Below are 22,771 nucleotides of genomic sequence, written 5' to 3'. Positions count from 1 at the left end.
GTCTAAGAAAAAAATATTATTAAGCTGTGCACATACGTGCACAGCTTTTATATTAATTTTTCAATCTAGCGCCACTATGCTTTAATTTTTCTGCAGTGTTGGTCAATGCAACTGAACGCTATCGATTAATTTTACCATTAGTAAGTATCGATTTAATCGTCAGTATTGTGAGCATTGCGGCGCATATATTTTGTAAGTTTTTAAATATTTAAAATAAAAACGGATTGGGATCGATTTTCTAATTAATAGTATTAAACTATTTCTATTAAATGTATTTTAAATATACACAAATTCACTGTGGAAGTAAATCGACGCAACAGGTAGTTTGTCAGCACGTGCTTAAAACGTGAGAACAGTCACATTGTGTGTCTCCCTTACTCTTGCGATGCACAGAAAAAATAACAACTGCTGATAAGGGTTAATTGAATTTAATTTAAAATGCTGCGCAAAGTGCCGATTATAGTAATACTGGGCTCCACTGGCACGGGCAAGACGAAACTATCGCTGGAGCTAGCAGAACGTTTTGGTGGCGAAATTATTAGCGCGGATTCCATGCAAGTTTATACGAATTTGGATATTGCTACAGCAAAGGCCACCAAGGAGGAGCAGGCGAGAGCGCGCCATCATCTGCTGGATATTGCAACGCCGGCAGAGCCATTTACAGTTACGCATTTTCGAAATGCGGCATTGCCCATCATAGAGCAGCTGCTGGTCAAATCGAAGCCACCGATTGTGGTTGGCGGAACAAATTACTATATAGAATCATTACTGTGGGACATACTGGTGGATGCCAAAGAGGATCAGGTAACGACGAATGGCCTACAGTTGTCAGCGGATGTAATGGCCGCTATGTCCACCGCTGAACTGCATCAGCATTTGGGGAAGTTCGATGCCGGAAGTGCGAATCGAATACATCCTAACAATCGTCGAAAGATCCAGCGTGCCATTGAAGTCTACCAAAGTACGGGGAAGACGTTGACCGAAAAGCTTTTGGAGCAGCGTAACCAACCAGGTGGCAACCGTTTGGGAGGTCCACTGCGCTATCCACACACTATTTTGCTCTGGCTGCGCTGTCAGCAGGACGGGCTCAATGAGCGTCTAGATAAGCGAGTGGATAACATGTTACAGCAGGGTCTGCTCAAAGAGCTGCGTGAGTTCCACAACAGCTACGCGGATGTCACGCTGCAGGCATATACAAAAGGCGTCCTACAGACCATTGGCTACAAGGAATTTGTGCCATATTTGATGAAATACGATGCACAACAGGATGCCAAGGTTGAGGAGTATCTGAGCACCCACCAGTACCAGTTGCCTACTTCAGAGCAGCTTGCAGCCTTGGAGACGGAGGATGCGGAGCAGCTGGCTGCTAGCCTCAAAGATCTAAGTAGCTGTTGTGCTGAACTAAAGCTGGTGACGCGTCGCTACTCCAAGAAGCAGTTGAAATGGATAAACAACCGCTTCTTGGCCAGCAAGGATCGCCAGGTGCCCGACCTGTACGAGCTGGACACCAGCGATGTTAGCGCTTGGCACGAAAATGTCTACAAGCGAGCCGAGTGCATCATCGAGAGCTATCGCCAGGCGCAAGTTTGTGAGATTGCGCCCATGGCCAAGCGTGTGCATCCTGGTGCCGAGCTCAACGAGGAGACGAGCAACTTCTGCGCCATCTGCGAACGTCACTTCATCGGCGAATATCAGTGGAATCTACATCTCAAGTCCAACAAACACAAGCGTCGACGCGAGTCGCAGCGACGCAAGCAGCAGGAGGCAGACGCAATCGGACCCCAATCGAAGCCGGCAGCAATGACAGCCACTGCTGCCGAGCTTCCCGATAAGCCGCAGTAACCGAGACGCCCAGACAGTTGTAATAATAAATGTATTTACGTATACAAAACCTGAGTTGTAGCTTGTTGATATGTATTAGAGTAGAGAAGATTCCTTTAGTTATGTAATGGAATATGCAACATATTGAAGAAGCTATAAGTATTTAATATTCTATATTAGTCTTCTCTGTCTGTTTATACTTTCATAAGACCTATACCCAAGTCCGGCAGATCTATAAGCTGTAACAAAATGCTTATAATATGAGCTATATTCTATGTAGTCCTATACATACATACATATGTATGTATAGATTACAATAATAAATTACATTATATAGATCGTTAGCCTACACCTAAGTATTAAAATCAAAGTCAACTGATTAAGATTTTCGAATATGTTTTTGCTGATGCAAGCGAATCGGATGACCCTTCCCATGAATCGCTGAGAGGGGGGTCCTATACGCTATCAGCTCGAAGCCGCAGCCCACAGAGGTCGTTGCCTAGGCGAAAAGCGAAAACATGTTTGTGCAGTTGGAGCCCACGTCGGTGCACTGAAATCGTTTCATCTTTCATTTGCTTTTCAGCTGTCGAGTGAAACGCACGTACGCACGCACGCACGCCCAAGGACCAGCAACAATGGCAAACCAGAAAATAGGTGGGACTCGGATTACAAGCATATGAAGTACAGAAATTCCTATATCAAATATATATACACTTTCAGCACTGCTCAGCGTCTCGGACAAGACGGGTTTGTTGGAGCTGGGCAAGCAGCTGAGCGCTCTGGACTTTCAGCTAGTCGCCAGCGGTGGCACAGCAACTGCACTGCGTGCCGCTGGCCTGAGCGTCAAGGATGTCTCCGATATAACGGGCGCACCCGAAATGCTTGGCGGTCGGGTAAAGACGCTGCATCCAGCCGTACATGCGGGCATCTTGTCGCGCATCACCAGCAGCGATCTGGCTGATATGAAGAAACAGGAGTACAATCTCATCCAGCTGGTCGTCTGCAATCTGTATCCGTTTGCCAGCACCATCGCCAAGCCGGATGTCAGCCTGGCCGATGCCGTGGAGAACATTGATATTGGTGGCGTGACTTTGTTGCGTGCCGCAGCCAAGAATCATCAGCGTGTCACGGTCGTCTGTGAGGCCGTCGACTATGCCAAGGTTCTGGCCGAGATCAGTGCCAAGGGCGATACCACGCTGGAGACGCGCCAAGCTCTGGCACTGAAGGCTTTCACGCACACGGCCAGCTATGACGAGGCCATCTCTGATTACTTCAGAAAGCAATACGGCGCAGGCAGCTCACAGTTGACGCTGCGCTACGGCATGAATCCTCACCAGAAACCGGCGCAGCTGTACACAACGCTGGCCCACTTGCCACTCCGTGTGCTGAATGCCTCGCCCGGCTTTATCAATCTCTGCGACGCGCTCAATGGCTGGCAATTGGTCAGGGAACTGAAGCAGGCACTGCAGCTGCCAGCGGCCACAAGCTTCAAGCACGTCTCGCCTGCTGGCGCCGCTGTGGGCGTGCCGCTCAACCCGGCCCAGGCTAGGCTCTGCATGGTGGACGATCTGTACGAGCAACTGACGCCCTTGGCCACGGCCTATGCCCGCGCACGTGGAGCCGATCGCATGAGCTCCTTTGGTGATTTTGTGGCGTTGTCCGATGTCTGTGATGTGGTCACGGCCAGGATTATTTCGCGTGAGGTCTCCGATGGCATCATTGCGCCCGGCTATGAGCCAGAGGCATTGGATATACTGAAGAAGAAGAAGAACGGCAGCTATTGCATTCTGCAGGTAAGTCTGATCATATCAAACAAATCCTATACGAGCTATTGCTAATATTGAAATTCTTCCAGATGGACCCCAACTACGAGCCCACCGTCATGGAGCGTAAAACCATCTTTGGCCTGACCCTAGAGCAGAAGCGCAACGATGCCATCATTGATGCAAATCTCTTCTCCAATATCGTGAGCAAACGTAAGCCGTTGCCCGAGTCCGCTGTGCGGGATCTGATTGTGGCCACAATTGCCCTGAAGTATACCCAGAGCAATTCCGTCTGCTATGCACGCGATGGCCAGGTGATTGGCATCGGTGCGGGCCAGCAGTCGCGCATCCATTGCACGCGCCTCGCTGGCGAGAAGGCGGACAACTGGTGGCTGCGCCAGCATCCCAATGTGGCCGCCATGAAGTTCAAGGCGGGCGTGAAGCGTGCCGAGATTTCAAATGCCATTGACAACTATGTGAACGGCACGGTGGGCAAGGACATGCCAGTGGCGCAATTCAAGGGCATGTAAGCGGGAGTTCCATTGTGGTACGGAATATTCTCTAATCCGTTGCTGTCTTCTAGGTTCGATAAGGCACCGGAACAGCTGACGACAGAGCAGAAGCTTGACTGGCTGAAGCAGTTGAGCGGCGTGGCACTCGGCTCCGATGCATTCTTCCCCTTCCGCGACAACATCGATCGTGCCAAACTTGTGCGTAGCTCTAACTATTGATGCCCCCAAGGCACTGGCTAATTCTTATTCTTTTGCTTACAGAGCGGCGTCTCCTACATAGGCAGTCCGTCGGGCTCCACCAATGATGCGGGCGTCATTGCCGCCTGTGACGAGCACGGCATTATTATGGCGCACACCAATCTGCGTCTCTTCCATCATTAACTACGATTTCACGAGCAACCCTCTCCCTTACTCTTATGGTGTTTGCCACAGAATACTCCACATTCTCTCAATCTGAACAATAAAAGACATTTGCCTTAGTTAGTTAAACGTTCGCTGCCTCGACTAATAGCTATATTTATTTTATTAAGAGAATTAGTTGCTAACTAATGTACAGTTGATGGAGTCCCGCCGGTTTAGTAGCGCCGACTGCGTCGCTTGCGGCAGGCGCCGCGGCAATTGCACACAAAGATGGCGAAGGTCAAGCAGAAGAGCAGCACGGAGCCCAGCACCAAGGCCAGAGTTGTGGTCTGATCATAGTTGGGCGTGGCGTCCAGCACATGCTGCTGCGGCAGCAGCTGAAAGTCGTGCAGCACCTGTGTGCCATTGGGCGGTGGGCAGGGCTGCTGCACAATGATCTCCTGATGCTGCACCTGCAATGGTCAAACTCTAGATATTAGTACCAATTCCTTATTTGAAATGAATTTCCGTTACACTCACCTGTTTGTTGCGGCACAGCTGCAAACCTGCCGAATTGGCCAACGTCTCGGCGCTGTACTCGTCCTGCACCAGCACGGGCAGCAGCCAGCGCTGGGGCGAGGCTTGCTGCAGCCAGGACCAGAACTTGGACAAATTGCGCGGATGCACCAAGTAGCCACCCACGGCGGCCAGTGTCAGACTGAGCAGGGCGTTGACCAGGCTGGCGGACACCTTGCAGGGCAGCAGATGGGCGCAGAACAAGGCGAGCGTTTGTATGAGCGTCAGATAGAGCAGCATATACCCTGTAAAAAATAAAGGTAATCGATGGCTGAGCTTCGCTTGCGTCTCCCCTTAGACTTACCCATGTACAGGTAGATGCCCGTATCGCTGCTATTCGAATACGTATAGAGTCCGGCCATGCTGTGCGCCGGCAGCAAGTAGGCCAGCCAAATGCACAGACTGGGAAAGAGGCCCAGCAAACTCTGCAATAAGAGAGTTCAAGTGTTAGGAGAGCTGAAGCTAATATGGATTTGATTGTAGATTCAGATGTTAGCTAGGGCAAGGGGTATATATTTAATAGAAATATAAGAAAATATGGAACAAATACTTAGGCAAGAGTTTTTTACAACTTCTATGTGATTTATCGGATTTTAATGAACTTTTTAGCGTATGATCTTCATAGTCTATAGAACATTTAAGATTTTAGTAAAATCTAAACTGAATCATATATTGGTCATGTTTTCACTGAACTTAGAGGATTTAGCATAAATATAGAGGTGATACCATATTATACAAAATATATAATACATATGTTCTTTATGGAGTCTGTCTGGCCGCTCCCCGCCCGTTAGAAACATATTCACCAAGCCATAAGACTCCGTAATCCCATTTGTAACGGGTGCAAGACGTATAAAACTATAGAATCACCGGATTCACAGGTGATCACTGTGAATCTGACGCACCTGCACAATGATATAGAGACTGCGCGAATAGAGACCCAGTCGGATGTCCCGCTCCGCATGGCGACGATCCTCCTGGGTGTCGCGTATGGTCAGCATGACCAGCGGCCAGTAGGCCAGCACCATGACGCAGTGATGGTAGCCGAAGCGATCGTTGTACGATAATTGTGGATCTGAGGCGGGCACATCCCAGAAGATGCAGCCAATGCAGAGGGATAGCACCGCGGCGGCAATCAGTTTGCTGATCCAGGTGAGCAGGGAGCCGGGCTGTTTGTAGGCAGCGAATCGTTTGATGAGCGCCTTGGCCTGGCCAAAGAAGCCCGCCTTCATCGTGAAGTTGGGCAGCGAGGCGGGCGGCGCTGCCAGCGGTGGCTCCGAGTTGATTTGATCCCAGGCATTGGCCAGCGATTCGATGCGCGCCGATGACTCCAGCATGGCAGCTGCCGACAGATCGTCCAGGGTGACCAGATCAACTAGAGAGCAGGGGAGTTAGACAGTTACTGGCATATAAGGTGGGCGTACTCACGGTAGTAGTCCGCTGGATTCTTGAAGGGCGGACACGGATAGCCCAGCTCGCCCATGTGGCGTGGCAAATCGGCCCGACTGCCGGAGAAGACGGTGCGTCCGCCGGACAGGAGCAGCACGCCGGAGCACATGGACAATATCTCAAAGGTGGGCGGCTGCAGGGTCATGATGACAATGCGTCCCCCGCTGCACCACTGACGCAGATACTCCACCAGGAAGAAGGTGTCAAAGATGTCCATGTTGCTGGTGACCTGATCCAGGATCAGCAGCGATGACTGCGCCAGCAGCTGGCAGGCAACGCTCAAGCGCTGCTTCTCCGAGTGCGTCAGCGTGGAGACATTCGAGGCACGCACCGTATTCAGGCCCAGATCCTCGATGAGCACGTCCATGCGCTCCTTCAGATCACTGCGGTCCAGTGGGCCACGCAGTGCCGCATGGAAATTCAGCGTGCACTGCACACTCATGCGCGGATCCAGCGAGGAGACATCCAGCGCGGGCACATAGCTGCACAGCTCGCGCAGACCACGGCGATTCACCTGCTGGCCATTGATCAAGATCTCGCCGCCCAGGCGCTCCCGCAAACCGGCCAGGCACTCGGCCAGGGCGCTGCCCTCACGCTGCGATGTGGCCATAATGGCGAACAGATCGCCCGCCTTCGCCTGCAGCGAGACGCCGTGCAGGCAGGGACTCACGTCCAGGCAGTGCACCTGTATATTCGGATAGATCAGACCCAAGCTCGACTGTTTGCGGCCATAGGGCTGCGCGTGCCGGGAGCTGCCGTAGATGCGCGATTCGCCATAGTCGCCATAGCCCAGCCCCCCATCCCCGCTCAGTCCGGCGCCCAGCAGATCCGCCTCGCTGTGCGATCGATGTCCGTAGTGCTTGCCGTTGGTCATGTACTGCGGCTGCTGCTGCATGTGCTGCTGCTGCTGGAGATGATGGTGCTGGCCGACGGCTATGCTGGCCCGGCTGTTCGCCTGGCGCAGGGCCGCCGCTGGCACGCCGCCCTGGGCGCGCGACTCCGGCCGGGAGTGCGCCATGGCCATGCCCATGCCGCTGATGGCACGGAAATCGGATTCGCTGCGATACTTGCGCAGATTGGGCGGCACACGACTGCGCGTGGTCTCGTTGTCGCTGCTGTCATAGCCGCTGGACCCGGCGCCCGCCGGCACACCCGAGCTGTCCCGGAAGCCGCGATTCACACGGCCGCGCACGCCGCCCAGCGCACTGGAGCCGCCCGGACCCGGGCCAGGCCGATGCGAGCGCTGTGAGCCCGCATTGGGCGGAAACACGCGCGGCAGTCCAAATTTTAGATATGTGTACATATTGGAGCCCAGGGGAGATCTGTGCGTAGAGGGAGAGATAGAGATAAATAGGGAAGTTAGATGATATGGAGAATAAATTGCATGCACTAGACATAGAAGAGTAGAAGTATGAATATTGGCTCTAACTGGGAATATATAGAGAATACCCAGAAGTTCTTCTACAATAAGTCTGCTTTTAAGACTTAAAATTAAAATTTCCAAATATTTTTGGTAACATTTCTTTTCCATATAAAAGTGAAAAATAACATTATATTAAAAATTTTCGTTCTAAATATTAAATATAGTAAATATTGAAAATATAAAAACATATTATATTGATGGAATAAATTCTTTATAAATATTAAATATAATAAATATTAAAAATATGAAAAAATATTTTAATGGGATTAAATATGAATCATTGCATAAATTGTTTGCCCAAAAGCACAAATAATTTTTCTAGAATGTATTTATATTTAAGTATTATTTTTTAATTTGATTAAAAAAAAAAAAAAAATTTAAAAAAATATATAAAATAAAAACTAAAAATCTAAACATTTTTCGGCAAACTCAAATGTAATTTTTTAGGTAGATTAAAAATATTTTAAAAGTGAAAATTCTACTTAAAATTTGAACCAATTCTGAATTAAAAATTTTTTATTATATTTTATGTATGTATTGCTACTTCTATCCATATATTGTAAGCAAATTAATTGATTTTAAATTAAATGACTTCATTTAAGGTATATATAACTCAAGCATACCATTTTCCCATTTTCATTTCATTTAATGACAATTTTTGATATTTGATTATTGTTTGTACAAATTTGCTGTATCAATAATCGAATCAAAAACCTTGTCAGCTTTGAGGAATGTTGTTAATTGAAGATGCGAGTGCTTATGGCATGCACAGATGAGTAACACGTATAACCATATATACTAGGTATTTTATTAAGCATATAGTATAGGTTTTATTTCAGTTGTTGTTGCTACTCACTTGGGTCCGTAGCGCGGATGATTTAAGATTGATTGCACTGTGGTATCTCGTAGCTGGAAATTTCCATATGGCAGCGGTGATTTATCTGACGAGCCCAGCGCCGAGTCGGTGAAGTCAGAGTTCAGATTTTGCCTGCAATGGGGTGGAAAGAGGAGGCAGATGAGCAAGGCGTGCCGAGTTGCGCTTAGCTGGTCAATTGTTAAAACGGGGCGTGGTCAGTGCGGTTAATTAAAGTTATGGCATTTGAGCTTCCGCTTCGGTGCGGTTTAATCGAGCGCTTCAAAATTGTCAAACCAAACAGGTGCAGCAGCAGCAGCAGCAGTACCTGTAGCAGCGGATGTGACAAGGGCACGCCCACAATGCTTCCGCACTTACCTATAAATGGACCAGGCATGCAGATCTTCGGATGCTGCCGGCGGCAGCGGTGTATTGGGACCATGCGGCACTGAATAGCGACGCTCCTCGCGTGACATTTTCTTACTGCTGGAAAAGTTGCTCAGCTCCATGGTCTGTAAAAGAGAGGGAGAGACAGAGTAAGAGAGAGAAAGGAAGAGAATTAGTGTCGTGGTGCCAAAAAATGTAGCTAATTTCCAGTTAAACTGGGTCAAGAATGTCAGCGTGGCTGTTATTACTCATAATTTGCGGGAATTAGCTTAATGAAAGCCACGCACACAAACATAAATATATATACAAATATATGCGTATAGTTGTGTGTGTGTGTGTGTTTCCAAGTCTCTGCTATTGTTAAGCCAAGTTAGTCTTGACTTAGGCCAAGTTTTGTACCCTAGAGCAAAAGAAAAGTGAGGTATGCACAAATAGAACACAATACATAATACAAATATTGAAAGAGTTTTAAGCTTAAGGCATAGCTGATTTATGCAGCTATCATTTATCATTATTATAATTATAATAATAAAATCAATATTTACTACCTAATGATCAATAAAAATCTGCTTCTGTGTCACATCGATCAGTGCTGATATTCTAGTGAGCCAATAAAGCTAATGCTCGAAGATATTATGTGGAGAATGCCATATATGTACAATGTAATAATCGCTCTAGTTTTAAGAACTACTTTAAAGACTATATATAGTTCTACCACTATTCCTATGTATATTATAGAGGAAGAACGCTGATATATTAATAGTATAGAATATTATCGAATGAATATTCAATTATTGTAATAAGCAAACTGACTATATAGTTTTCATATATAGAGAGAAATCCATAGGCTTATACAGGTCGAAATTCAACTGATTTTAATCAGCTTCTATTGAAGTTTTAATTTCAAGCCCAAATACATAAAAATCATGAATAAATTTGAATTGATTAATGTTTCAACTTTATCCAAACAAGTTTCGTTAAGATAGAAAAAAAACTACAAAAATTTTATTCCGAAGCAAGTCAGAATCATTTGTATAACTGCCCCCTATTCTATTCTAAATCTAGGGTATTAAAAACTTGAAAACAATGAAATGAATTTATGCAGTTTTTGTTTCTTCTTGTCTGCTGTGTTTTTTTTTTTCACATTTAATTTTCTTGAGTCGAGCAAATCGGAATCCGAATCGGAGAATCGAGCAACAATTGTTGCTGCTGAAGATTTCGACACGGCGGCTGCGTTTTTAATTGCTAATGCGAGAAACGCAGATGCAAATGAGCCGCAAAGTTGCACCCAAATGCTGCACTTATGCAAGACACTCTAAGAGCAGGAAAAAAAGTAAAGACAAAAAAAAAAAAAACACTAACAAAACGTTGTCTGCTACCAAATGCACCTGTTGCCAGGTTGAGGTTGTGGAAGCCAGCCAGCCGTATGCATTTCCGTTTGCAGAAGTGAGTGCACCTTGAGTACTACAAATGACTACGTGTGTGTGTGAGTGTAGGTGTGTGTGTGTGTGCGCAAATACGAGCAGTTTAGAGTGTGCTTAAACAGCTGCAAGTGGGTGCGAGATTATGTAGTTAAGTGTTCTCAGTTTTAATTATATATATATGTATGTATTTTTTAATATTTTTAGAGCCGCAGCAGCTGGCGAAAGTAAGTGGCAGCAGCAAAGAGATTTAAGTTTGTAGTACGCTGTAGATTAGTACTGACAGGGTATATCAGTGACTATGTGAAACTGACTATAGAAAAAATAAGACTCTCTATAAGTATGCTTAGCTAGCGCTGTCCATATTAATCTGTCTGTTTATCTGTTTTTGCTGCTGCTGAACGTTTAGATCTCGAGAATTATTCGAGCTAGAAGTGACAAACCTAAGTGTTATGCACTTTAATCTATAAAGAACTCTTTGTTCATTCTATATCTTAATAATAAACGTGTTTTATATTCTGCAAATGAATAAGAATATGATATTTATTTATTTAGTTTATTCCAAATCTAAGAAAACGTGCTTAAAAACATTTAATTACTAAGAATTCCAATCAAACTTGGGCAAATCTCGAAAACTATAAAAGCAGTAATCATTTAATTTGATATGAGGGTTCTTTTAATATCTTTTTATGTACAAAACAAAAACATTTTTAGTATTTTACTTCTTTACATAATTATAATATATATAAACTGAATTCCCAAACTAAAACTCCTCAACAACACATTCGTGTAGAGCATCGGCTAGTCGTGGCTTGCCTTCTAGAGCACTCTTACTTGCTTTTATTTGCAATTAAAGCTAGAGCTGAAAGTGAAGCTGCGAGTGGGAGCTGTAGCTGTAACTGGATGTGAAAAGTGTGAAAACGCATCAAACGCTTTGATTACCGCATTATTTGGGGAATGCTTTTGGCTCTGGTAAGAGTCATATGCATTATGTATTATTATTAAATATAATTTCTTTGAATTTTTATTGTTACAAAAATGGCTAAAAAGCGACTTTTAATGGCGTGTTAAATGTGCCTTAATTAAAATCATTTTGTGTTATATAGCGACTTATGGCTTAAAGTTCAGTTTAGTTGATTTCTTACTTCTTTTTTTAAATTTTTTTTTTATGTAAGTTTTTTATTTGTTTTCGTTTGAGTTGCTGTTTTTGCTCTGCTTGTTATTGTTGTTGGCATTTTTAGTATGTACTTGGCCAGTGAAAGTGGCGGCAAAAGGTTTTTTTGCCCGCACTCAATGATAATGTAAATATAACTCAAGAGGAACTACCTAAAGCTACGCCTACCTCAGCCCGTCTATAGGGCCAAAGCTAAAAACTTGCCGGCAGTTGCCTTTGTTCCATTGAATGAATGAGTGAATGAATGGATGAATGACTGAATGAATGACTGCGTGGCTGATTGAGTGACTGCATGCTGAACGTATTAAGGGCACAGCATTGATTTATGTGAACGCCGTCGTTGATATCTATACTGAGATGGAAGAGAGGGAGAGAGTGAGAGAGAGAGCAAGAGAGATGCGTATATCTCTTTCCTCTGTACATATGTATATCATTTGACAAGTGCGTTAAGCAAAAAGGCCTGAATTTATTACATGCGAGTGCAGCCTCTTTATCGAGCTGCTGCAGTTGCTGTTGCAATGAAAGTGATTTTCGAAATGTTACTCATTTTTTTTTTTGTCACAGCTCAGAGGGAGATGCATGGGAACTAACCAGACGCTGAATGCAATTCAAGCCTTACTTTTACAAATTGGCAATAAGCAAACGTAATGAAGCTGTGAAAATGTTATTTACGATGCCGTAAAATCTATAACAAGTATGAAAGATTGTTGTTTACCTATATGAGAAACCATACTACATGGGTGGGTGAGACAGCAAGGCTATCAAGAAAAGTGAAAAGTTAGTCTCTGGATATGTAACTAAGGTGAGAAAGTAAGAGAGAACGTCATCTGCGTTTATGGATAAGAAATTGTGTTCATTGATAAATACACAAGTATAATTATATACTAATCTATGGTTTCTTTTCGTTTTCTTAGTCCTTCAATGGTTCTATGGTTTCTTTTCGTTATCTTAATCCTTCAATGCGGAACCAAGAACTGAAGAGCAATATTGATATATTCATGAACAGAAAGACATTATAAATACAATTGACATATAATTATCATACCGCTTAAATATTATAGATGCAGCCGATATATGCTTAATATCGTGTTATGTCATTCTCTCACTCAGGATGAGTTTATGTGAGAATAATCAATCACTTTGTGCTCTTGCAAAGACTGATATACATATATACGAAATGAATGTTCTATAAATAATCTTTATTCAAGTAGAAATGGATTTTCAGTCTTTTAAAATTGACCTTTTCCAAAAAATGAATTTTGTGGAAAATATATATCAGTAATCAAAAAACAATCAAAAAATATGATTTTAGTTCGATTGATTTTGATTTTAGTTTAGCTGCAAAGTCAATAAAGCTCTTCCAACAAAGGAATCATCGAGCAAATAGCTATAAAAGCACCCAATAATAGGATCTTGATTAAGGTAAACAAAAGCTGTTGATATCAGCTAACATTTCACAGTTGGACTTGAAACTGCTCCACTGCAAAACGAATCAAAATTATTCAAAAATTCAATATCCAAGCTGAAGCTCCTAAGAAACTCGGAGAAAAGCATAGCTTAGAAACGTACCCTGCTCAATGATGTTATAAATCACCTTCTCCTGCTGAAGTTAACCCGACAAAGACTGTAATGCCTTTATTTCAGGTTGACATGTTCCACCTCTCTATCACGAATCTCGAGTGTAAGCAATACTAACACCTTCTTAATATGACTTTAAATACGTTATATCGCTGCCTCAAAGCATTATAGTATATAAGCATATATCTATCTATCTATTGCCCCCACTCTAGAGACACAGATACATATTTATCTGATTATGCAGCTGAAACGAAAAAATTCCAACTTGAGTGCTGCTGCCCACGTGCAGCTGCAGCTGCAACAAATACCGAATTGGAAACCAGAATTTTTTATTTGGTTTCTCTGTTTTTTTTTTGTTGGTGGCCAAAAGTTCCGCAGTCTCAAGTCCAGCACGGTGCTTGGCACAGTTACAGAGGCAGTTGTCTGCTGGGAATTATATCATAGATATAAAGCAGACTAACTGCGGCCAGTTTGGCGGCAAGAGCGAGTGGCTGAGTTATGTGTTGGCAATCGCTTTGCATGATGAGTGCTGGCCGGAGCGGATGTGGTGTTTGTCAACGGTGCCCGATGCGAGGCAATTAATTGGCCAACGGTTATTGCCAATGCTTTAAATGAGTCTGCAATGATTACGCCAGTAGGCTAAGGAGGTTGTCTAACAAATGTGCCAAGAATTGGCTCAGACACAGAGAGAAAGGGAGACAGAGACGGCGACACAGAGAGAGGGAGAGAGTGAGAGAGTGAGTGAGTAGTGAGAGAGTGAGACCAAGTCGAACTCCAACTGAAACCCGTTGCTGTCATTCCCGTTGCTTGTGCCGCATTTTGTTGCAAAGCCGCCAGTTGACAAGTGGCAAGTGGCAAGTGGCTAACCGTTGCGTGTCTAAAGCCGCAGCACATGACCATTGATGCAAAAATGCAGTTAGACGCAAGTGGAGAATGACGACCCGAGAGGAGGAGCCACACAAGCCAGCGCTTACATTAGATGATTTAATGGTGCGCGCCCAAGTGGTTCCATGTGCCCAAGTGGTTTGACCATAATAATTTGTCCAAGTCTTTTCATATTTCTTCTACTCTCTATATATATTCATGTTTTATTTTTATTTTTTTGTGGGCAACCACTCGAGAGACGATTTGGTGAGCCATTGAAATGTGTGTGCTTGCTCGGCTGATTGGATTACAAACAAGCGACCGCTAGCCAACTGACGGACTGACAAGTGAGACAGACGGACGGACTGACTATGTGAACCGCTCGGCCACTCCACTTGCGGTCTAGGGTATATTCCCACGCAAAAAGCCAATTAAATTGGGTTAGCCGAAAAGAAACAACCAGTTAAGAGCAGAAGTCAAAAGTGAACGACGTGCAAATACCCTGAAACGAGCTGCCAGAGTCAGGGACTCACCCAAATCCAACTAGTTCTAGTTTGCCAAATGCTTAAAGTTTTGCAAATTTTGTAATCTTGGCAAGCTTTGCTGCCTATTGAGAGTGGAAGCTGAAACTCAACCAAGTATTATGAAGATAACAAAACTTAAAGTTATAACTTTTAACATTTGAATTGTTGCTCTCATATAGACTATTGAAGAATCCACATATCATATTTGAGGATTATAGCTCTTAAAAGCTAACTAAATATCTTCTTTATCCTCTATCAAAATATCCATAATTTAAAGTTTAAATAATATCTTTATCTGTACTCGATAATGTTAAGTACAGTGAATATTCAAGCACGGCCTACTTATACTCTCAACAGCACACCAATATGCTTTGGCTAACCATTTTTAATGGGTATATTGAACCGATCGGAAGTTTCCCTTGCACGCTGAACGCCGCGGGCCACGTTTACGAGCTGGAATTGAAAAGCGGCAACTGGTTAACTGGCCGGCCCGGGCAACAGGTTAACTGTCCAGCCACCCAAAACTCAAAAGCATCTCTCTGATTGCCGACTGACTGACGGCGTGACGGACTGACGGACTGACTGACAGCGAGTGTCCAGGCAGCACTTGCCGCGGCCTCTGCCCCTTTCCTTATGAGAAAGTGAAAATCTTTGTGCTGTGCTGTGCCATAATTTCTTCTGGCCAGACATCGTATGATAAATGCCAATTGCAGTGGAGTCAAAGTGGGTCGCGGTTGCAATTTGCAATTAATAATCAAAAAAGAAAAGAAACGACGAGAGAGAACAAAAATATCACATGCTTGCGGCCTTTACTTTTGGGCGTGACTGGGAACTCTGCGCTGCTGCCGCACTGACTAATACTAATCGCAATGTCCATGCAAATTGATAATAATAAACATCAAACTGAATTTGTTGATTACCAGTTTGCGGAGCAACATTCCGGCGGCCAAAAAGCCGTTTGTTGAACTTGTCCACCTAAACGAAATGGCTGAAAAATACAAGCGCTAAGCGTAAGCGAATTGCTAACCAATATCGATATACACTGCACGAAATTTGGGTAGTAGTGTTAGAAATGGTGCAATTTTTTATACATACATTTTTGAAGTTTTTTAATTTATATTATAAATATTAACAGCATAATTAAAAAAAAATAAATAAAAATAAAATAAAATAAAAAATATGTTCAATGGAAATAAAGCTCACCCAAGTATAACAAAATATATAATAATAAATAAATAAAAATACAAAAAATTTTATATTTTATATGAAGTCCCAAAAAACTTTACATATTCAAGAATTTATTAAAATGTTGATAAAATATTCAATAAAAAATTAAATAAAAAATAAACAAAATGATTCATATGCAAGCTGCATAAAACAATCAATTAAAGTCAAATTTGCTGCACTGTGTAGTTGTGGATTGTTATGTGTGTTAATTGAGCACTCGATACCCGATTTTGACTTGGGTTTTAACACGTTTAGTGTTTGGCATTTGTAGCGGACAGGCAGGTATGCAAATTTTTGTCGCCTCTCATAGAGATAGATGGAGAGCCCAGCATCCGCGGCAGCAGATAAGCGACAGTCAGTCAACTCGGCACGCAATTTTACGCAAAAAACACGAACAACAACAATAAGAAGAAGAAACATTAATGAAACAAAACACCAAAAAAAAAACCGCAAACAGATTTACAATTTTTGTGAAAGTTTTGCTGCGTACTCGAAAATTGATTATGAACAGATCGTGAATGTACATCAAATGAGTGTTGCGAATGAATGTCTCGAGCTGTCTAGATGAGATTTGTAATTTAATAAATGTGCATTCAAACTGATTAAAAAAAAAACAAAAACAAACAAAAACACCAAGGTGTGCCATCGCTATAATACCCTAGCAGAGATATCAATTAAGATGCTCAGGTGGCAGTTATGTGGGAATCGAGAGTTATTTAATCTCTGTTCAATATCTTGACAAATGACTAAGAGAGCAGCTCAAAGCGCCAAGCAAATGAATTTTAAGTAGTTCGCTTGAAAAATTAAACAAAAATTGTATTTAACGATTTAATTTATGGCTCACAGCATTTTATGAAAGCAGCGAATGTTGAAAAAGTTTTGATATCGAAACGAGATTGTTTAAAAATACTAAAAATAAAAATGAACTCTTTTTAAACTTTATTTTTATCGTTGGCTGGCCAAACGGATCTAAGGCGGATATTTGGTTAACCAGTGCTTTGAGAGAAGGTGCGAAAAAAATAACAGAAATATGTTTGGGTTTGAGTATATATGAAGCAATGAAGAGCATTAATGAAAATAATTCAATTTAGTTATGTCTTGACTCAAATTTGTTAAGAATGTAAGGTTTTAGGTCTAAATTGATTAATTTGTTAAATTATTTCAATTTATTTTAAGAGATACTGAGTTCGATTTAATTAAAATTCGTGGAAAAAGTGTTACTCTATAACTTAATTGATAAGGAATGTATTCAATATTATTGGAGAAAGTGAAGAGAGTGTTGTTCCGATGACTTACAGTGTATGCAGATGTATTTTAGGTCTATCTATACGAAGAGCATATCAAATGATAACTCATGCATTTTTAGAGAGATAAACAGTCTGAGGTTTCGTTACTAGCCCTAAAACTGTGATACATTGTATACTTTAGGCATTTGCTACGCTTTCTGTTAAACATAGAGTTAAAATATAATAATCTATTAGCTCTGTCTTCTCTAGATATATTTAAAAAATAAATATAACTCAGACGATGATAATCATGTGTGTGAGCATATATTCCATATATATATGTATCTCAAGTCTCTAACCAATAAAAGAGAGGCAGACGACCGGAAGGGTATCTAGTTATAGATTACACCAAACTTATATACTCCTTTCATTTCGGAAATGAACATGAAAGCCAAAAGATTCTGTTTCCAAGCGCTTCACAGCTAAAGTAATTCATAAAAGTAAAACATAAAATGTGATCAATCTCGTATATGTACGCTAAATGATATAGCAAACAAATATGACAGACATTGACATATGTGGAGCTATGATGGCAAGAGAAAGACAAGTAAGAAAAAACTAAGAGACTAGCAGCAATAAAAAGCATGCCAAGACAGTTCGATAAACTCAAGTCGCAAGATCAGTGAAATATTGAACTAATCTTTAACAGTGATGACAAAACACTTAAAGATAATCGATTTAGAGACAGAATTGCGCCTAAGCAAAACTCAACTACTTGAGCTTGGCTAATATGCGCATCTATAACTGGGCCAACTGTTTATTAAGTTTAGCCAATTGTGGTTATTAAATTAGGCAATCTCGAAAACTACAAAACCATAACGAGCAAAGAATGCGCCAAAGTCCAAAAGCAAAAACAAAAAACAAAAATCCATTGCTGCTGCTGACATAGGCAAAGCGCGCTCCGACTGTGACCCCAAAAAAAGAGCCAAGTTAATGTCATGCCGTCAACAAATACTCGTCATGGCTGCATAGCCCTCGCTCAACGTATTTGTCTCTATGTGTGCGTGTGTGTGTGTGTGTGTGTGTGTGTTCAAGTGATTCAGTTTCCATTTGGTGTTTCGTTAGCTCGTTTTTCGTTCGGAAAATTCACAGCAGCAAGGTCAGTTTTATTAATTGCCTCGACTCAAGCCGTTTGCCATGCTACGGATTTTTTTTATTTCTATTTATTTTTATTTTTTTTCTGGCCATCTTTACAGGCAATTAACGCTCCGGCACAAACAAAACACTTTCCTATGTGTTGCAATCGACTTGTGAAAGTCGACAACGAGGCAAAAATTTGCATGGCAATGTCCGTCCGTCCGTCTCAATTGTGGACATCATCAAAAACCCGCGCGGCCCACTAAACCCAGCGAAACCACCAGCCCACCTATCCGCCCCACCACACACACACACGCACGCACATGTGTATGCGCCACTCTAATTGACACAAATTCCATGACAAACAAAATACAACTTTTTTCCAAACTAAATATGTATATTTTCGCATTGCCCTCACATGCATAAAAATGCGAGAGACTATAGGTCGGACATATCCCAGACACAGCTAACGCACCCACCCAGACACAGACACAGGCACAGACACTGAGCCCGTGGCGCCAGCTAGCTACAGTGGTGCAAATCTGCAGAGAATCAGCTATGGCTGATTAAGGTTTTTAAAATTGCGATGCAATCGTTGTGAATTGAATAAGTTTGTTAAAGTTAAGTTTGATGTCAACTGAACATGTATTAGCTTTCAATTTAACTAAAGTCTATAATATTTAAAGCCAAGAATTTAATTTTCATGTACATATATACAACGTAGTTAGGAATTGGAAATGATGACAGTATTCCCAAAGGCATATATACATATACTTAGGAAGTTACTATTGATTGTGAATTCTTTAAGATATTTAATCGATGCCTGTGAAAAAAGTTAGTATTTTCGTTAAACTTTCATTTTAGGTAGTATGCTATAATTAACGATAAATATCTTCATGACACAATGAACTTATAATAATAATAATAATATATTATAAATAAATATAAGCAGCATTTGTTTCATATTATATCATTATTAATAATACACCGAATTGTTAATAAAAAAAAAACTAATTTGTTAAGTTTTTACATAAATCTAAAAAAAACACTCGTATATATATTTGTAATAAAGATATTATTTTATTCGTTTATTTGAGCTTGAGACAACATATTAGATATTAACATTAAATTATTTTATTGAAGTTGAAACTCAAGATATTAAATAAAAAATCTAAATCTTTATCGTCACTTCTTTTTATGTAACATTATCTACTGTATCATTTAATTTGCATATGTAAACTTTTTTCCACATCCAAAAAAGTTTCTTTTCAAAAACGCGATTTAGTTTGGTGTCCATTTACACAAATTTCTTTACATCGGAAATTCTATTCAAAAACTAAACAAACATTTAGCCATGCAACCTAATAAAATTCAGAAGAGAAAAGTTACAAAAAGACTCTCATAAAAACTAAACAAAAATCTTATATAATTCCCAGCTTCAAAAGTCGATCACTAAATTTGTCGATTGATTATATAATTATGTCAGCTATAAACTGACTTTAAGCCACTGTGCCTGCTTGATATACGAACCTATTGTAGATCATGCCAAAACTCACGATGTCTTGAGTGACATAAATCCGTGGCACAATTTATGCACGGCACGTTAGGGTGTGTGCGCGTGTTTCGCTGTCTAGCTACACACACACTCACACACACTCACACTCACTCGCATTCACACATTCCTTAAGATACTTTTCTGTGCCTCGATTCTGATTCTATGTCAGCCAACTTCGACTTCAGCTGACGGCACACGCAGTTCAAGTTGATGTAGTGAAATGAATTTCTGGTTTGAAACGACCATAAAACAACAGCGAACAGCCAGACACAAGCTGTGTAGCATCATCCATCCATCCATCCATCCATCCATCCATCCAGTTGGCTGGATAGCACTTTCTTCGTCTAATTATGCAGCTGTTCTATGTGGCGCGTCTTTTATGTGTTAATTTAATTATAATAAAACCCAAATTAACCCGCTCTGTACTTTATCAATGGCCGAGGGAAATTTCTTTTTCATTTGCAGCGGTTCGTTAAGTTTTCACTACGCTTTCGGGGCGAGGGATTAAAGACGAGTCTGTCTAGAGGAGCGGAGGCCCATTAAATGCAATGAATCATGACTCTTAATGCAGAGCCAATGCATTGGTCTGCAGTTAAAAATAATAAGCTATAAACGTAAGCCAAGTGCCGAGCAGAACAAGTTCTTGGCCAGAGCTGCAGCCGCACCTTGTTTTTTTTTTCTTCCCCCCTTCTTATATAAGGCAACAAAACGTTGGCTAGACAAAGCTGGCAGCAGTGGCAGCAGCACCACCGTCAGCACCACCCGCCGCGTTGGCCAAAACTCGGCGCAAAGCAATGAACTGACAATCAATTCGGCTTAAGTCGCTACGCCTTTGACTTTGTCTTCACATCAAGTTTGTGTCTTAAGTCTTTCGTTTTCGATTCGAAATTGTCTCGAATTGAAACTCACAGATTGTCGGTCGGTCCGCATTTCAAGATTTTTCTTCTCCCACTTTGTTTTTAGTTTCTGTTCTGTTTTTTTTTCTTCTTTTCGGCCTGGCTACAAATCATCAGGCAGCACCGTTAATAGTTATAAGAAATACTGTTAACTAATTTACGCCACAAAAAAAGGCAACAACAACAAGAGGAAGAGAGCCACAGAAACTAACGAGTCACCAGGCATAGAACAGACAACAAAATATAAGAGGAAGAAAAAACAACGAAAAGAACAAGAATCAGACATCTTTGGGGCGCTGATAGGCAAAGGTATTCAGCTAACGGTAAAACATGGCATTGTAATTAGACGTGAAGCATTGTTGGCCAAAAAACTAATGCTTGCAATTAACAATTCTGAGAAATGTGCCAAAAATATATCTATCTCACTGTCTCTATCTCTCTCTCTATATATAAGTCTTATCAAATGATGGCAACATTTTTCACAGTTTTGAAAGTGATTGTTTGCTTTAAAAAAAAAATTGAATGTGAAAGTTGCTCTGCTGTTGGCCAATTTCGAAATTCTTGGCAACAAAGCGCCACAGATAAATGGCCAAAGATAAATGGCTAAATCTAAATGATAGCAGCTCTTTATGAGCATTTACGATTTCAAGACGCAAAATCATTTCATATACAGATTTTGCATTACAACAAAACGTCAATAAGCAGTTACCACAAAAATGCAGCTACAACAACAACAACAACTACAAGAGACGCAGCAGCAGCGGCAGCAACAGCAACAGGCAAAGAGGAAATGCCGAGACGCAAGACAAACAATAAGCAACGCACGCAGCCAAGAACTTGGCGAGTCAGCGAGCGAAACAAACAAACAGAAACTTGTATCTGAAAGATACAGAGACACACACACACACACATACAAATACCAGCACACAAACACACACGCACATACAGAGAGAGAGGGAGAGACAGACCAACGCATAGCTTTGGCGCTGTCTATGCGCCCTAAGCGCGCAAAAGAACTTTTAAGCCGAATGGAAAACACAAAATAAAAAAGCCAACAGCACGAAGAAGTAGCGTGGAAATGCTTCGAAACGGCAATAGACCTGGGTCTGCAGGCCTGCAGAGAACGATGGAGCTGAGCGAAGCGTTCGCTAGACAAAACTTGCTTGTGGGATCTTTGACCTGGCAATGGCGACGACGACCGCAGCTGAAGAAAACAACAACGTGGAGCAGGAGCTGAGCGCCCGTCAACGCCTCGACTAAGCCCATATAGATACACACATACTGAGAAAGACATACACACATGTGTCTATGTGGCTTGACTTGGTTTTTGAATATAAATTTTAACAGTTAATACCAGTTGGACAATGTTTTAATGTGCAACCTGGAAAAAAGGCGCCTCAAAAATGCAAAATGCAAAAAAATGTTTAACAATTTTAATCCCAAGCTTACTTACCTGGCTATAATTGTTGTTGTTGTTGTTTTTTGCTGCTTCTTGTTATTGCCGCTGCTGTATATTCCATAAAAACTCACGCACACACACACGCACAGTTTTGCGTTTCTTATTGGAGAATTTGGGTATGGCAAATGCCGCTGTTTGCAAGCTATTTGCAAACTGATTTGTCACACACACGAGCCTGGCCAATAAACCACATTTGCAAGCGTTCACACATTGCACATTAATAAATAAATGAATAAATATATGTATTTTTTATATTATGTATATACATATATATATGTTTGCACATAAAGATTGCTACCGCATTTATATTTCGTTAGCTACGCCGACAACATTTCAATTAGATTTTCAAGCGCGCAGTTCTTTTTGTTTGTTTGTTTGGTTTTTTTCTATTTATTGCTAAACTTTGTTGTATTTTAATTCACTTTTTATGCGCAGAGGCAACAGACGTGAACAAGCCGAGCGAGCGGCGCAGCAGACAACTCTCCCGTTGCTCTGCTCAAATCGTACTGAGCTGAACTTGGCCTCGGACGCCATCTTAGACTGCATTGGAATTTTAGAGTGCGCGTCTGGAAATGGGGAGAGCACAA

General features: G+C 41.9%; 3 protein-coding genes across 4 annotated transcripts; 2 read left to right on the top strand and 1 right to left on the bottom strand.

Moving 5' to 3' along the window:
* Nucleotides 1-130: 130 nt before the first annotated feature.
* LOC108659540 (bifunctional purine biosynthesis protein ATIC) lies at nucleotides 131-4,589 on the top strand. 2 transcript variants are annotated; one of them, XM_089256276.1, is made up of 6 exons: nucleotides 131-192; nucleotides 2,405-2,475; nucleotides 2,542-3,614; nucleotides 3,677-4,110; nucleotides 4,168-4,294; nucleotides 4,358-4,589. In XM_089256276.1, exons 2-6 carry the CDS (start codon nucleotides 2,457-2,459, stop codon nucleotides 4,475-4,477), a joined length of 1,773 nt encoding a protein of 590 aa, XP_089112402.1. In that variant the 5' UTR covers nucleotides 131-192; nucleotides 2,405-2,456; the 3' UTR covers nucleotides 4,478-4,589. The 2 variants fall into 2 exon arrangements, with proteins under 2 accessions (XP_089112402.1, XP_017968008.1); XM_018112519.3 differs by lacking the exon at nucleotides 131-192.
* Nucleotides 327-1,891, top strand: LOC108659542 (tRNA dimethylallyltransferase). Its single transcript, XM_018112523.3, has one exon. The coding sequence runs from the start codon at nucleotides 439-441 to the stop codon at nucleotides 1,840-1,842; it is 1,404 nt and encodes a 467-aa protein (XP_017968012.1). The 5' UTR covers nucleotides 327-438; the 3' UTR covers nucleotides 1,843-1,891.
* LOC108659535 (ATP-binding cassette sub-family G member 8) lies at nucleotides 4,573-22,705 on the bottom strand. The gene is made up of 8 exons (XM_018112512.3): nucleotides 22,179-22,705; nucleotides 9,115-9,248; nucleotides 8,740-8,871; nucleotides 6,440-7,782; nucleotides 5,917-6,386; nucleotides 5,316-5,436; nucleotides 4,976-5,256; nucleotides 4,573-4,908 (listed from the first exon to the last, which is right to left on the bottom strand). The coding sequence occupies exons 2-8, from the start codon at nucleotides 9,243-9,245 to the stop codon at nucleotides 4,672-4,674; spliced, it is 2,715 nt and encodes a 904-aa protein (XP_017968001.1). The 5' UTR covers nucleotides 9,246-9,248; nucleotides 22,179-22,705; the 3' UTR covers nucleotides 4,573-4,671.
* Between the last annotated feature and the right edge of the window lie 66 nt (nucleotides 22,706-22,771).

The sequence above is a fragment of the Drosophila navojoa genome, chromosome 2 (genome assembly GCF_054131105.1).
Source record: "Drosophila navojoa isolate 15081-1374.11 chromosome 2, UAZ_NAV_1.0, whole genome shotgun sequence".
Taxonomy (NCBI): Eukaryota; Metazoa; Arthropoda; class Insecta; order Diptera; family Drosophilidae; genus Drosophila; species Drosophila navojoa.
Note: the sequence above shows the minus strand (reverse complement) of the source record. Positions and strands in the feature narration are given on the sequence as shown.

Coding starts and splice junctions, on each gene's coding strand:
- LOC108659542 (XM_018112523.3), top strand. CDS start 439: ATGCTGCGCAAAGTGCCGATTATAGTAATACTGGGCTCCACTGGCACG.
- LOC108659540 (XM_089256276.1), top strand. Junction 4,111..4,167: donor GTGGCGCAATTCAAGGGCAT/GTAAGCGGGAGT, acceptor GCTGTCTTCTAG/GTTCGATAAGGCACCGGAAC. Junction 4,295..4,357: donor ACATCGATCGTGCCAAACTT/GTGCGTAGCTCT, acceptor TTTTGCTTACAG/AGCGGCGTCTCCTACATAGG.
- LOC108659535 (XM_018112512.3), bottom strand. CDS start 9,245: ATGGAGCTGAGCAACTTTTCCAGCAGTAAGAAAATGTCACGCGAGGAG. Junction 6,387..6,439: donor GAATCCAGCGGACTACTACC/GTGAGTACGCCC, acceptor CCTGCTCTCTAG/TTGATCTGGTCACCCTGGAC. Junction 5,437..5,916: donor GTCTCTATATCATTGTGCAG/GTGCGTCAGATT, acceptor CTCTTATTGCAG/AGTTTGCTGGGCCTCTTTCC.